Raw genomic sequence first — 15,526 nt, 5'->3', positions numbered from 1 at the left:
CAGGAGGGCCTCCATGCTGAGGTGATATTTGAGATAAGACCCAATCTTGGAGTTAAAATCTCAACCCACCTCTTTTTATTTATTTTATTTTACTTATTTGTTTAAAAGATTTTTATTTATTTATGAGAGAGAGAGAAGGAGCGGGGTGGGGGTGCGCAGCAGCAGAGGGAGAGGGAGACGCCGACTCCCCACTGAGCAGGGATCTGGGATCATGACCTGAGCCAAAGGCAGAAGCTTAACTGATTCAGCCACCCAGGTGCCCCTATTTTATTTTTTTTTTAGAAGATTTTGTCTTTAAGTAATCTCCACACCTAACATGGGGCTCAAACCCACGACCCTGAGATCAAGAGTCACATGCTCTACCAACTGAGCCAGCCAGGCACCCCATTAACCCACCTATTTTTAAAACCAGAGCAAAAACTCTTTTCCCTAACACAGTGTAGATTACCTTTGGTGCTGAAAATGTAGCAGCTACCATCTGTTGACCTCAAGGGAATTATCCTGGCTTTGTGAATTTCAGCCAGTCCCAAGATTCAGTCCTTTTCATTAGATTTTTCTCAAGTAAAATGTGTATATGAACTTCAAATTTAACGACGATCTTCTGTGCCCCAGAACCCCTAACAAAGCCAGACATTCCTCCCATCCGCTTGCTTCTCTCTTAATCTTTTCAACAGAGAGACCTGGATATTTGCTACATCGAATCATGTATAAGAGATGCATCTAGTTCCTCTTTTATAGCTCAGAAAACTGAGGTTTAGGGAGGTGAAGGCCAAAGGTCATAGTTATTTGAATTCACTGAATGTGCTCTTATGAAGAGCCTCTGCCCTTTTCTTCCTAGCTGAAAGCAAAACAGCTCTCGATTCTCTGTTACTAATGCATTGCTGACCAGCAGTTTATGGGAAAGATCTTCCCCATTTTAGCAATACTGCCTTATAAAGCATATAACCAGATTATACAATGTTAGACGTGGAGAAGGAAAAATGTACTTATAATCCCATGAAGTCAGCATTTTCATTTCCTTTCCTTTTTTCCCCATATGCATGCTTTTTTTTTTTTTAAAGTGAGAGAGGGAACACAAACAGGGGGAGAGGGAGAGGGAGAAGCAAGCTTCCTGCCGAGCAGGGATCCCTATGTGGGGCTCGATCCCAGGACTCTGGGATCATGACCTGAGCCAAAGGCAGACTCTTATCAACTGAGCCACCCAGGCACCCCTATACGTGTTTTTTTTTTTAAAGATTTTATTTATTTATTTGACAGAGACACAGTGAGAGAGGGAACACAAGCAGGGGGAGTAGGAGAGGGAGAAGCAGGCCTCCCGAGGAGCAGGGAGCCCGATGCGGGGCTCGATCCCAGGACCCTGGGATCATGACCTGAGCCAAAGGCAGACGCTTAACGACTGAGCCACCCAGGCACCCCTATACATGTTTTTAATACTTTCTTTTTTTAAACAAAGTAACCCATGCTTATTAAACAAACTTAAACAATTACAGAGTATAATGTAAAAATTAATACAATCTTACTATTCTTTTCAATTTTATACTTCCACAGGTAACTAATATTGAAATAAGGTGTGTTCTTCCACACGTTTTCTATCCTTTTAGGAATAAATGCATACGCACATAATTCATGAATATGTATATATGTATGTTTGAACAGAGGTACACACACACACACGCACGCACACACACACACACACAAATCTCTTTTGATTCCTTCCTTCCTCTGTTGTTTTGTTTGTTCCTTCTTTCCTTCTCCCCTTCCTTCCTTCCTCTCTCCCTCCCTCCCTCCCTCCCTTCCTGGTTCATAATATATTCATAATGCACTCTTTTCACTTAACAATATATGGTTGACATTCTTTGAAGTTAATAGTTTGCCACGTTGGCTATATGTTGGAAATGCCAAAGAGCTTTAAAAGTACTGATGGGTCCAACCCCGAAAGATTCTGAGTTAATTGTCTTAGGTGAAGCCTGGGCAGCAGAATTCATACGTCCCTTCCCCAGATGGTTCTAACGTGCAGCCACATTGACAACCAGTGCTTTAAGTCTGTATGCACAGATGCAACTCATTCTTATTCATGGCTACATAATATTCCAAATCACAGCTGTATTAAAATGTATTTACTTATTTCTCTATTAATAAACATCCAATTTATTTCCAGTTCCTTGTTTTGCTAAAAATGCTTCAGTAAACATGTACCCTTAATTACGGATTCCTTTATTTCTATGAAATACAGCCCTAGAAGTGGGCTTCTTGGTTAGAGGTAGGGGCATTAGAATTTTGATAGGTACTGCCAGATCATTTTCCAGAAAGCTCTTAATAATATCTACCTCCAGTAGCAGTCTATAGAATGCTCAATTTCTTAGACCTTTGCCAATCTGAAGAGAGAGAAAAGCATTTTTTTAACCCACTACTGAAGTTGAGTACCTTTTTATTCATACTTATTTGTCATTTTTATTTCTTTTTCTGTGACTTGCCCTTTCATACTTTTTTGCCCATATTTAATGGTCATTTGTCCTTTCTTGTCATATTTTAAGAGCCCTTTAAGTAATAGGAATATTATCCTTTTTTTTGTCATATATGTTGCAATATTTTCTTCTAGTCTACTATTTGCATTTTGATAATTTATATGACACTATATATTTTAAATTGTTGAGAATGCATAAACAAATTTTATCTCCTGTTTTATGCTTCATCATATTTCAGTATTTTTTCATATTGGCAATCCTTTGTTACTACCATTTCCAATGGCTGCATGTAATTCTATTCAACTTCCATTATATTCATTCAAGCTTCAAAAAAATCCCATGACTGTTGTTTTAAATAATGCTGTAATTAGTATTTTCTTGCACTTAGCTTTTTGATAGTTTGGATGCTTAGGAGACTCCTACAAGTGAAATAGTTGGATCAAGAATATAAATATTTTTCATGGTTGTGGAAATTATTTCCTAAACTCTGTTACAGCTTTAGGCTAATGAATAAGTATAGAAATTTAGGGACAGGGGCACTGGGTGGCTCAGGTGGTTAAGTGGCTGACTCTGGATTTTGACTCAGGTCATGATCTCAGGGTCCTAGGATCAAGCCCCGCATTGGGCTCTGCCATCATGGGGAATTGGCTTGAAGATTCTCTCTCCTTCTCCCTCTGCTCCTCACCCCACTCATGTTTTCTCTCTCTCTCTCTCAAATAAATAAATAAATCTTAAAAAATTAGGGGCAAAATAGCTTTAGTATTTTGTATTACAATAATTATTTAGTATTACAATAATACCTCATAGAGGACAAATCATATTATACAATTTTAAAAGTTAAATTTCTTTTTTTTTTAAGATTTATTTATTTTTTTTAGAGAGAGAGTACATGCACATGCTCTAGTTGGGGGGGAGAGGCAGAGGGAGAGAATCTTCAGGAAGACTCCCTGCTAAGCATGGAGCCTCCTCCAGGCTTGATCTCATGACCCTGAGATCATGACCTAAGCCAAAACCAAGAGCCACACACTTAACTGATTGAGCCACCCAGGCGCCCTTGTAGTTATTGCTTTTTAAGAAAATTTCAATTTAATGGAAAACAGAAAGAAATGTCTTATTTTTTTTTTATAGTTCAGTACCATAAAATAGGTATGCAAGAAAAGAGATAGGATTTGATTGTATCAGCAAAGTTTTCTTTCTTTTTTTTTTTTTTTAAAGATTTTATTTATTTATTTGACAGAGAGAGAGGGAACACAAGCAGGGGGAGTGGGAGAGGGAGAAGCAGGCTTTCCGCTGAGCAGGGAGCCCGATGCGGGGCTCAATTCCAGGACCCCGGGATCATGACTCGAGCCGAAGGCAGACGCTTAACAACTGAGCCACCCAGGCGCCCCTCAGCAAAGTTTTCTTAAAGGTGGGGGTAACGTGGCAGAAACATAGTAACTGGCTTGCCTGGAAAGAAGAATACGTATGAAAAAGGAGGATTCCAGACTGGAAAAATAAACAGGTATTAGTCTGTTGCAGGCTTTGGATGTACATTTAATTTGATAGGAAGAGTGAAATGGTGAATGATTTCAGTTGGGAGTTGTATTTTGGAAGATTAATTTGATGTTATCTGTGGGTTAGACTGAAATGAAAAAGCCAGCTAACTAGTGGCTAAGAGTTTTGGCAACGTATTTATTCTTGTGAGATTCATGTATCTCATCTGCAAGCCAGGAACAATAATGCCTGAGCCATGGTGCAGTTGTGGTTGATAGAATGGTGTATAAAAAGTGCTGGGAATGGCTCCTGATACATAATGGGTATATTGTAACAATCGCTATTAGGTTGGTCTTCTATTTTATATGCCCTGATAATAAATAAACAATTCATAATGGAACATAGAGTCACTTCAATGAGTTCTAGTCCTGTAATATTAAAGCTAAATTAGCTTTCATGGTCCTACCCCCCTGCCCCCCCCCCGAAAAGGTCCTTCGGAAACTCATTGGATGGATGCTCTAAATGAAACAAGAATGACTGAATTTGTCTTCTTGGGACTCACTGAGAACTGGGTGCTGGAAATACTATTTTCTGTGGCATTCTTTGTCACATATGTGCTAACCCTTTTGGGGAACAGTCTCATCATAGTTACTATAGTTTTTACTCTGCGTCTCCATACCCCCATGTACTTCTTCCTGAGCCATCTGTCCTTTATTGACATCTGCCACTCATCTGTCACTGTGCCCAAGATGCTAGAGGGCTTGCTTTTGGAGACAAAGACGATTTCCTTTGATAATTGCATCGCACAGCTCTTCTTTCTACATCTGTTTGCTTGTGCTGAGATCTTTCTGCTGACCATCATGGCTTATGATCGTTATGTAGCCATCTGTGCTCCGCTGCATTATCCCAATGTGATGAACATCAGGGTCTGTGTGCAGCTCATCTTTGCTCTCTGGCTGGGGGGTACTGTTCACTCTCTGGTGCAGACCTTCCTGACCATTCGTCTACCTTACTGTGGCCGCAACATTATTGACAGCTACTTCTGCGATGTGCCCCCTGTCATCAAGCTGGCCTGCACAGATACATACCTCACGGGAATGCTCATTGTGTCTAATAGTGGGGCCATCTCCCTCACCTGTTTCCTGGCTTTGGTCACCTCTTACATGGTCATCCTGGTTTCTCTTAAAAGACAGTCAGCTGAAGGGCGCCGGAAAGCCCTGTCTACCTGCTCAGCCCACTTCATGGTGGTTGCATTCTTCTTTGGACCATGTATCTTCCTCTACACTCGGCCAGACACCAGCTTCTCCATGGACAAGGTGGTATCTGTCTTCTACACGGTGGTCACCCCTTTGCTAAATCCCCTCATTTACACCTTGAGGAATGAGGAGGTAAAAAGTGCCATCAAGCATCTCAGACAGAAACAGGTTTTTTCATGAAGTCAGGTACATGATGGATTTGGAATCACAAATATAATTATGGCCATATCTTTAATGAGACAGCAGAAGTAAAAAACAAAATGAGTAGATAAAATGGCCCAGAGCAGGGCAGACTTCTTTATAAAGGGAAGGACTTATTAACTATTACTTATATAAAGGAAACGATCATGGTGGAACATAAAGGAAAAAGAATCTGGAAAAGTTTAAAGAAAGCTTCTGGTTTCACTAGTAAAGAACATAATTTGGGGCATGGACTCAGTTTCAGGAACAGGTACAATTGTGAGAGATCGTATTTTCTTGATTTGTGGATTCTGTGGGTTATTGCCTCTGGGAAGCTATATATCACACTTATGTTCTATTAAATTACAGTGGTTTTAATCTTGCTTTCAAATATAGTTTCAAGGTGTTTAAGCCATCACTGATTTATAGTGAATTAAATTGTTACTTTGAACATGATTCTTTCCTTATTCCTGGATCTCTTTTGTATTTGTCATAATACTTTGATAAAATCAAGGTGGAAATGTATAAAGAAATTATTTTATTTTAAAAAAATATTCTATTTATTTATTTGACAGAGAGAGAGAGGGAGAGAGAGAGAGAGAACCAACAGGGGGAGTGGCAGGCTCCCACTGAGCAGAGAGCCCGATGCGGGGCTCAAACCCAATACTCTGGGTTCATGACTTGAGCGGAAGGCAGACGCTTAACTGACTGAGCCACCCAGATGCCCCAAGAACTTATTTTAAAATAAACTTTACTGAGGTAAAATTTAATTACATAAAATGCACGCAGTTTGAGAAATTTTGACAAAGGTATATATACACCCACATAACCATCTCTCCAGTCAATGACATTTCCATCACCCCAGAAAGTTTCTTCAGTCCCTTCCCAGCCAATCCCTCTATCTCCACCCAAGCATCCAAGAATCTGATTTTTGTCACTATGAATTAGCTTTGTCTTTCCTAGAGCTTCATATAAATTGAATCATATGGTATGAACTTTTCAGTACCTGACTTCTTTAGCTCTGCAAGGTGTTTCTGAGATTAACCTGTGTTTTTTTGGGGTAGTAGCAGTTTCTTTCTTCTTATTGTTGAATAATATCTTATGGTATGGGTATACCACAATAGTTGATTCAGTTATTTATTGATGGGCATTTGGGTGTTTTCAGTTTTTGACAGTTGTGAATAAAGTAGATATAAATGTTTATGTATAGGTTATTTTGGCCACATGTCTTCATTTCTCCAGGGTAAATACCTAGGAGTAAAATTATTGGATCACATAGTAAGTGTATGTTTAACTTGTGAGAAACTACAAAGCTGTTTTCCAAAGTGGTTGTATGATTTTTTTTGAAGTTATTAATTAATTAATTGATTGATTTATTTGTTTATTTTTAAGTAAACTCTACCCCTGCTGTAGGGCTCAAACTCATGACCCTGAGATGAAGAGTCTCATGCTCCCATGACTGACCAGGCAGGCGCTCCCAAGTGGTTGTGCGTTTTTATATTCTCATCAGAAGTATAAGAGTTTAGGGGCGCCTGGGTGGCTCAGTTGGTTAAGCGACTGCATTCAGCTCAGGTCATGATCTCAGGGTCCTGGGATCAAGGCCCACATCGGGCTCCCTGCTTGGCCAGAAGCCTGCTTCTCCCTCTCCCACTCCCCCTGCTTGTGTTCCCTCTCACGCTGTCTCTCTCTCTCTGTGTCAATTAAATAAATAAATAAAATCTTTAAAAAAAAAAGAAGTATAAGAGTTTAACATCCAATAATTGGTATTGTCAATATTTAATTTTAGGCCTTCCAGTGAGTGTGTGGTTTACTCTTCATTTTCTTAATTATTGATGATGCTGAGAATCTTTTAATTTGCTTATTATCCTTTCATATATCTTGTGTTATGATGTGTCTGTTCAAATATTTTGCTCATTTTAGATTATGATTTTTTGTCTTCTTATCACTGTGTTGTAAGAGTATACAACAGTATTCTTGTATATTCTGGATACTAAACCTTTGTTGGATATATGTCCTGGCAATATTTTTTCTCATGCTGTGGCTTGCAGTTTTATTTTCTGGATGATATATTTTGAAGAGCAGAAGTTTATATTTTGGTTAAGTCTTATTTATCAATCTTTTACTTTTAAGATTGATGCCTTTGGTGTCCTAAGAAATCTTCACCTACCCAGAAGTCTCAAAGATTTTCTCCTGTTTTCTTTTAGAAATTTTACAGTTCAGCTTTAAATTTTAGGTTTGTGATCCATTTTAAGTTTACTTTGATACAAGGTGTGAGATGAGGGTTGAGATTAATTTTTCCCATCTACCTAGATGATCCAGTACTATTTAAAAAGATTTCTTCCCCCGTGCATTATCTTGGCACCTTTTTGAAAGTCGGTTGACCCTTGAGAGGACATGAAAGTATAAAAAAGAATACTTTTTACCTCTTCACTGTCACCTCTCACCATTCTCTGCCTTAGGGTCTAAGCTCTAACCACTCTACCCTTTCACTGTTTGGACCAAGCCAGGGTCTTTTCCTAACACCTGCTATTTCCTCTGCTAGAACGTTCATCACCTGTCTTTTCTCATGACTGCCTCCTTTTCATCTTTCAGATCTTAGCTTCAATGTCATTTGTCAAAGAGACCCTCCTTGCCTACCCACTCTGAAGACAGTCTTTTCTAAAACTCTCTATCAGCATTCAGTGGGTTTTTCCACAGGGTTTGTTATGATCTGTAATTAAAATGTATTTGTTTCTATTTTTGTTTCCTATTTTCACTAGACTCTAAACTGCATGAAGGAGGGACCAAATTTTTTTTTTTTTTTTTTTTGATTGTAAGCCTGGTCCTTAGCACATAATAGGTACTTGGTAAAAATTTGTCAAATGAATGAATAATAAGATATTCCCATTTCATTGCTCTGATGGCAGATTTTTCCTGGACACTTGAGGATATCAGTACCTTCAATGACTCAAAGTCTTCTTTCTACATCACTGAACTCATAAGCAAACTCACTTGGTCTGAGTCACCAGTGTTTGCTGAGCCGTTTAGGCAAGCATCTGAGTGAATGATGTAGTCAAGTGCTGCCCAACAATCTGAAGGTTCGTTTAAATGTTAGTTATCACCCTAAGACAACAGCAGGGAGAGGCGGCATGGTGTCATGAAAATAGCATGAGTTTGTGTTGATATACTTGGCTTAATAGCCTGCTTCCAGCATTTCCTAGCTGGGCATGCCATTGGCTCTCTTTGAGCTCTCTTTGAGTTTTAGTTCCATCATTGTAAACAAGCATAATACCTACCTCACAGGTGGCTGTGAGGATGGAGTAAATGCAGAGTGCCTAGAGCAATTTCCAGCATATGGAAGATCCTAAAAAGATCCTATTGCTATGATTGTCAGATATTGGACGAGAAGACAATTTTATAAGTCACAGAGCCTGATAAATGTTAGGTGACTTATTCTTTGCAAGGTGTTTCTTTGATGTGGAGCACCAGGTCTCTTGAGAGCTTAGACATTGTCATTTTTTTCCTCTCCCCTCCAACCTCCCCATGAACTTGTTCAAGGCATTCTTCATGTCTTCATTCCTAAGAGTATAGATGATGGGGTTCAGGAGGGGGGTAACAGCGGTGAAAAACACAGATACCACCTTGTCCTCCGGGAGGCTGGTGGATGGACGGGAATAGATGAAGATGCAGTGTCCCAGGAAGAGTGTGACGACGGTGAGATGGGCTGCACAGGTGGATAAGGCCTTCCGCCTGCCTTCGGAGATCTGCTGCCTCAGGCTCACCAGGATGACTGCGTAGGACACCACGAGGACCACGAAACAGACCACAGAGATCAGCCCACTGTTGGAGATGATGAGGATTTCAATGATGTGTGTATCCGTGCAGGCCAGTTTGATCACCTGAGGCACATCACAGAAGAAGCTGTCAATCTCATCAGGACCACAGTAGGGCAGCTTGATGGTGAGGGAGGTCAGCGATATGGAGTGGATGGTGCCCCCCGTCCAGAGGGCCACAGCCAGCAGCACACATACTTTCCATTTCATCACTGTCATGTACTGCAGGGGTTTGCAAATGGCCATGTACCGATCGTAGGCCATGACGGTGAGGAGAAAGATCTCGGTGCAGGCAAAGAGGTGCAGGAAAAACATCTGGGTGACACAGGTCTCAAAGGAGATGAGCTTCTCTTCTGACCACGTATCTGTCAGCATCTTGGGGACAGTGACCGTGGAGTGGCAGACATCGATAAAAGACAGGTTACTGAGGAAGAAATACATCGGGGTATGGAGCCGGCGGTCATAGATAATAGTTATGACAATGAGGATGTTCCCAATCAGTGTCAGGACATAGAAAGTGAGGAACATGGCAAACACAGCCATCTGTACCTTCTGATTTACAGATAAGCCTCTAAGCCGAATGTATGTCACAGAAGTGGTTTGATTGAGTAGGTTTGCCTCTCCCATTTTCTCTGTTGGACACTCTGTCAAGAATTAGGAAAAAATAGTGTCGAGAGTTGGCATCCTTGTCTTGTTTCTGATCTTAAGGGAAAGGCTTTCAGCTTTTCCCCATTGAGAATGATATTCGCTGTGGGCTTTTCATGGATGGTTTTTATGAAATTGAGGAATGTTCAGTCCTAGCAACAGCAATCAGACAACAAAAAGAAATAAAAGGTATTCAATTGGCAAAGAAGAAGTCAAACTCTCTCTCCACAGATGACATGATACTTTATGTGGAAAACCCAAAAGCCTCCACCCCCAAATTACTAGAACTCATACAGCAATTCAGTAATGTGGCAGGATACAAAATCAATGCACAGAAATCAGTTGCTTTCCTATACACTAACGATGTAACTGTAGAAAGCAAAATTAGGGAATCGATTCCATTTACAACAGCACCAAAACCCATAAGATACCTTGGAATAAACCTAACCAAAGAGGTAAAGGATCTATACTCTAGAAACTACAGGACACTTATGAAAGAAACTGAAGAAGACACAAAAAGATGGGAAAACATTCCATGCTCATGGATCAGAAGAATAAACATTGTTAAAATGTCTGTGCTACCCAGAGCAATCTATACTTTCAACGCCATCCCATCAAAATACCAATGGCATTTTTCAGAGTGCTGGAACAAGCAATCCTAAAATTTGTATGGAACCAGAAAAGCCCCCGAATCACCAAGGAAATGTTGAAAAAGAAACACAAAGCAGGGGGCATCATGTTGCCTGATTTCAAACTCTATTAACAAAGCTGTGATCACCAAGACAACATGGTACTGGCACAAAAACAGACACATAGATCAATGGGACAGAATAGAGAGCTCAGATATGGACCCTCAACTCTATGGTAACTAATCTCCAACAAAGCAGGAAAAAATATCCAATGGAAAAAAGACAGTCTTGGGCGTCTGGGTGGCTCAGTTGGTTAAGCGACTGACTTCAGCTCAGGTCATGATCCTGGAGTCCCGGGATGGAGTCCTGCATCAGGCTCCCTGCTCAGCAGGGAGTCTGCTTCTCCCTCTGACCCTTCCCCCTCTCATGTGCTCTCTCTCTCTCTCAAATAAATAAGTAAAATCTTAAAAAAAAAAAAAAAGGAAAAAAGACAGTCTCTTCAATAGATGGTGCTGGGAAAATTGGACAGCTATATACAGAAGAATGAAACTCAACCATTCTTTTACACCATGCACAAAGATAAACTCTAAATAAATGAAAGACCTCAATGTGAGACAGGAATACATCAAAATCCTAGAGGAGAACATAGGCAATAATCTCTTCAACATTGGCCACAGCAACTTCTTTCAAGACACGTCTCCAAAGGCAAGCGAAACAAAAGTGAAAATGAACTTTTGGGACTTCATTAAGATAAAACGCTTTTGCACAGCAAAGGAAACAGTCAACAAAACAATGAGGCAACCCACGGAATGAGAGAAGATATTTGCAAATGACACTACAGATAAAGGGCTGGTATCCAAGATCTATAAAGAACTTCTCAAACTCAACATCCAAAAACCAAATAATCCAGTGAAAAAATGGGCAGAAGACATGAACAGACATTCTCAAAAGAAGACATACAAATGGCTAACAGACACATGAAAAATTGTTCAACATCATTAGCCATCAGGGAAATTCAAATCAAAACCACATTGAGATACCACCTTACACCAGTTAGAATAGCAAAAATTGACAAGGCAATAAACAACAAATGTTGGAGAGGTTGTGAAGGGGAACCCTTTTACACTTTTTTTTTTTTTAAAATCTTATTTATTTATTTGAAGGAGAGAAAAACAGCAAGAGAGTGAACACAAGCAGAGGGAGTAGGAGAGGGAGAAGCAGGCTTCCTGTTGAGCAGGGAGCCCGACGCGGGGCTCGATCCCAGGACCCTGGGATCAGGACCTGAGCCGAAGGCAGGCGCTTAATGACTGAGCCACCCATGCACCCCCCCCCCCTTTTATACTGTTGGTGGGAATGCAAGTCGATACAGCCACTTTGGAAAACAGTGTGGAGGTTCCTCAAAACATTAAAAATAGAACTACCCTGTGACCCAGGAATTGTACTACTGGGTATTTACCCCAAAGACACAGATGTAGTGAAAAGAAGGGTGACTTGCACCCCCAGTGTTCATAGCAGCAATGTCCACAATAGCCGAACTGGAAGGAGCCGAGATGCCCTTCAACAGATGAATGGATAAAGAAGATGTGGTTCATATATACAGTTGAATATTACTCAGCCATCAGAAAGGATGAATACCCAACTTTTGTATTGACACGGATGGAACTGGAGGGGATTATGCTAAGTGAAATAAGTCAAGCAGAGAAAGTCAATTATCATATGGTTTCACTTATTTGTGGAACATAAGGAATAGCATGGAGGACATTAGGAGAAAGAGGGAAAAATGAAGGGGGTGGAATTAGAAGGGGAGATGAACCATGAGAGACTATGGACTCTGGGAAACAGACTGAGGGTTTTAGAGGGGAGGGGGTGGGGAGATGGGTTAGCCCGGTGATGGGTATTAAGGAGGGCACGTATTGCATGGAGCATTGGGTGTTACACACAAACAATGAATCGTGGATCACTACATCAAAAACTAATGATGTATTGTATGGTGGCTAACATAACATAATAAAAAAAAAGCCCATTCAGCAACTTAAATCATGCTGGACACGCAGTAGGCTCCACACACACGGTTTTGGAATAATAGTGCAGAGAACCATGATTCACTAAGAGATCTAAGGCAGCCTTGGAGAGGGGAGTGCTTATATTTAGTCATAAATCTTTAGCAGAGAAGAAATGAAGATTTTTCTACCCCAAGCCAGTAACATGTTCAAAGTCGTACAAGTCCTGGCCTTGAGCACAGTTTTCTCTATTGCCTGTTGACTGCATTTTTCATTCGGCCAAACCACTTCCACCCCTGTGGGCTCTGTGGTGATGCCCTGGGACTGTCATGGCAATGACCTGGTTTGTGGCCGGCAGAGGCCTTTTCCCAAGCTGCTGGGCCATGTGCAGTGTGGCTGGGGTCTATTTGGAACATTTCTTTGGAGGAGGCTGGAGAAAACCCTGGAAACCTTGGAATCTCTGGCGAGGAGGCGAGGGAGACTGGCCTCAGCCCCCGGACTTGCTCATCCTGCAAGCTGCAGATCAAGGTCCAGGCAAAAGAGCTTCCTGTCCTGACTAGGTTATCCTCAGCTCTTCATAAAGTCCAATTCTGTTGTCTGGCCCACAAGTCAAACCAGAGTGGTTCTTTTCTTTTCTTTTAAATTAACTTCCTTTTGACCCAGGCCTCACTATTTAAAAAAAAATTTTTTTTTCAATTTTAATCACCCGGTGCTCATCACGACAGGTGCACTCCTTAATCCCCATCACCTATTCCACCTCCCCCCCCCCCACCTCTCCTCTGGTGACCATCAGTGTGTTCTCTATAGTTAAGTCTGTTTCTTGGTTTGTCTCTTCCACCCTCTCTCTCCTTTTCCCCTTTGTTTGTTTCTTCTGTTTCTTAAATTCCACATATGAATGAAACTGATGGTGTTTGTTTTTCTCTGACTGACTTATTTTGCTTAGCATTATACTGTCTAGCTCCATCCATGTTGTTGCAAATGGCAGAATAACATTCCACTGTGTTTATATATATATATGCCATATCTTCTTTATCCATTCATCAGTCAGTGGACACATGGGCTGCTTCCATATCTTGGCTGTTGTAAATACTACTACAATAAACATAGGGGTGCATATATCCCTTTGAATTAGTGTTTTTGTCTCCTTTGGGTAAATGCCCAGTAGTGTAATTACTGGCTCGTAGGGTAGTCCTCTTTTTAATTTTCTGAGGAACCTCCATACTGTTTTCCATAGTGGCTGTACCAGTTTGCATTCCCACCAACAGTGCAAGAGGGTTCTCACTATTTTTTATAAGAAATGTATTTATTATTATCATCATTATTATTTTTTAAGATTTTATTTATTTGAGAGAGACAGAGAGATTTTTTGAGAGCTAGTGGGAGGAGGAGGGGCAGAGGGAGGACGGGCAGAGGGAGAAGCAGACTCCTGGCTGAGCAGGGAGCCTGATGCGGGACTCGATCCCAGGACCCTGGGATCATGACCTGAGCCGAAGGCAGACTCTTAACTGACTGAGCCACCGAGGAACCCCACAAGATCTTAGCTCTTACAAAGATCTGAGTGTTTTCCTCATCTCTTTTTTTCTTTTTTCTCTTTTTTCATTTTATAGGTAGATAAAATGAGGCACAGAGAGGTAAAGCAACGGGCCCAAGTTCACAGAGACCTGCAGTAATAGCTTTGTCTGGAGCTCAGGCCTCCTGACTCCCGGCCCAGTCTCTCTCTGCCACCACTCTGACCTGAATCATTTATATGATGGCTGGCATAATTAGGGTGCTAAGTGGAATGTGTCTTGGTGACCTGCCTCTTCCCCTGCTAGGTGCCCCCTGCCAGCCTGGTTGGGCATCTGTGGGGAGTCTCTCTTTTCTCGCTTATCTTCATGCCACTGCCTGGATGCACAGTCTTCCAGGGGTCCCCACCCATGCAAGCCGCCCTCTTGCTTCCTTGGGTCCTGTCATCCTGTGCTGCCTTCTTCCCATCACTGACTACTACTGGAGCTTTCCCGCATTCCTCAAGGTCAGTCTCTCTTGCAGACAAATGAATCAACTCCACATTGCTTATGAAAAAAACCTAGAGAACTTTTTCTCTTCTGCTTGTAGTTACCTCTTTCTTCTCTAGTATTTCTTATTACTCATCATGCTGGTCTTCTGCAGACAGTGACCCTTTTGATAGTCTATATCAATAGAGGGAAGACTAAGGTAGTGTCAAATTAGGAAACTGGCAAAGTAGGGTCATGGGAAAAGAAGGTATTTCTGGGACAGGAGAAGTTTTTCAGTTAACATATGAATTAAACTCATGGTGTCTTTAACTTTACTATTTAAAAATTTTTCTTAGATTGTTCACTTAAAGCTTCTGCTCTAGAAAGCTACTTTATTTTATTGTTTTCAAGATTTATTTGTTTTTAGAGAAAGAGAGAGCGAGTGTGTGGGGGGAGGGGTAGAGGGAGAAGGAGAGAGAGAGAATCTCAAAGAGGTTCCACTCTTAGTACAGAGCCCGAGGTGGGGCTCGATCCCATGACCCTGATGAATCATGACCTGAGCTGAAACCAAGAGTCAGATGCTCAATAAACTGAGCCACTCAGGTGCCCCCAGAAAGCTATTTTATTTTTTTATTTTTATTTTTTAAAGATTTTATTTATTTATTTGACAGAGAGAGAGAGAGAGGGAACACAAGCAGGGGGAACAGCAGAGGGAGAGGGAGAAGCAGGCTTCCCGCGAAGCAAGGAGCCTGATGTGGGGCTCGATCCCAGGACCCCGGGATCATGACCTGAGCCGAAGGCAGACGCTTAACGGACTGAGCCACCCAGGTGCCCCTAGAAAGCTATTTTAAATGGTGAATGATTTACATCTTACCTTTTTAATTTACTAAGTTCCTAAAGGATGATTGCAAAATTGAAAACTGAAGAACTGAGCAAGAATGGAGCCAGGGGTTTATTTTAAATCAAACTGGAGAATTTCACCGTCACACACAAGAAAGGCTGTGCGGATGGAGAACCAGGTCTGATATGAAGACTTGTGTTCCATCATCATCACTTTTTTTTCCCTTCTATTTCTTTGTAGCTGCAGGAAAAA

At 41.1% G+C, this 15,526-nt stretch overlaps 2 protein-coding genes and 1 non-coding gene across 3 annotated transcripts; 1 reads left to right on the top strand and 2 right to left on the bottom strand.

The window, feature by feature from the left end:
• Positions 1-308: 308 nt before the first annotated feature.
• Positions 309-381, bottom strand: TRNAK-CUU. The gene has a single exon. It is a non-coding gene; the product is annotated as a tRNA-Lys (tRNA).
• A 4,066-nt stretch (positions 382-4,447) lies between these two features.
• On the top strand, positions 4,448-5,374 carry LOC110585358 (olfactory receptor 1509). The gene has a single exon (XM_021695568.1). It carries the CDS (start codon positions 4,448-4,450, stop codon positions 5,372-5,374), a length of 927 nt encoding a protein of 308 aa, XP_021551243.1.
• A 3,491-nt stretch (positions 5,375-8,865) lies between these two features.
• LOC110585357 (olfactory receptor 4E1) lies at positions 8,866-9,813 on the bottom strand. Its single transcript, XM_021695567.1, has one exon. The coding sequence runs from the start codon at positions 9,811-9,813 to the stop codon at positions 8,866-8,868; it is 948 nt and encodes a 315-aa protein (XP_021551242.1).
• Positions 9,814-15,526: the final 5,713 nt, after the last annotated feature.

The sequence above is a fragment of the Neomonachus schauinslandi genome, chromosome 9, assembly GCF_002201575.2.
Source record: "Neomonachus schauinslandi chromosome 9, ASM220157v2, whole genome shotgun sequence".
Classification (NCBI taxonomy): domain Eukaryota; kingdom Metazoa; phylum Chordata; class Mammalia; order Carnivora; family Phocidae; genus Neomonachus; species Neomonachus schauinslandi.
The sequence above is the reverse complement of the archived record's forward strand: the minus strand, read 5'-3'. Positions and strand labels throughout refer to the sequence as shown.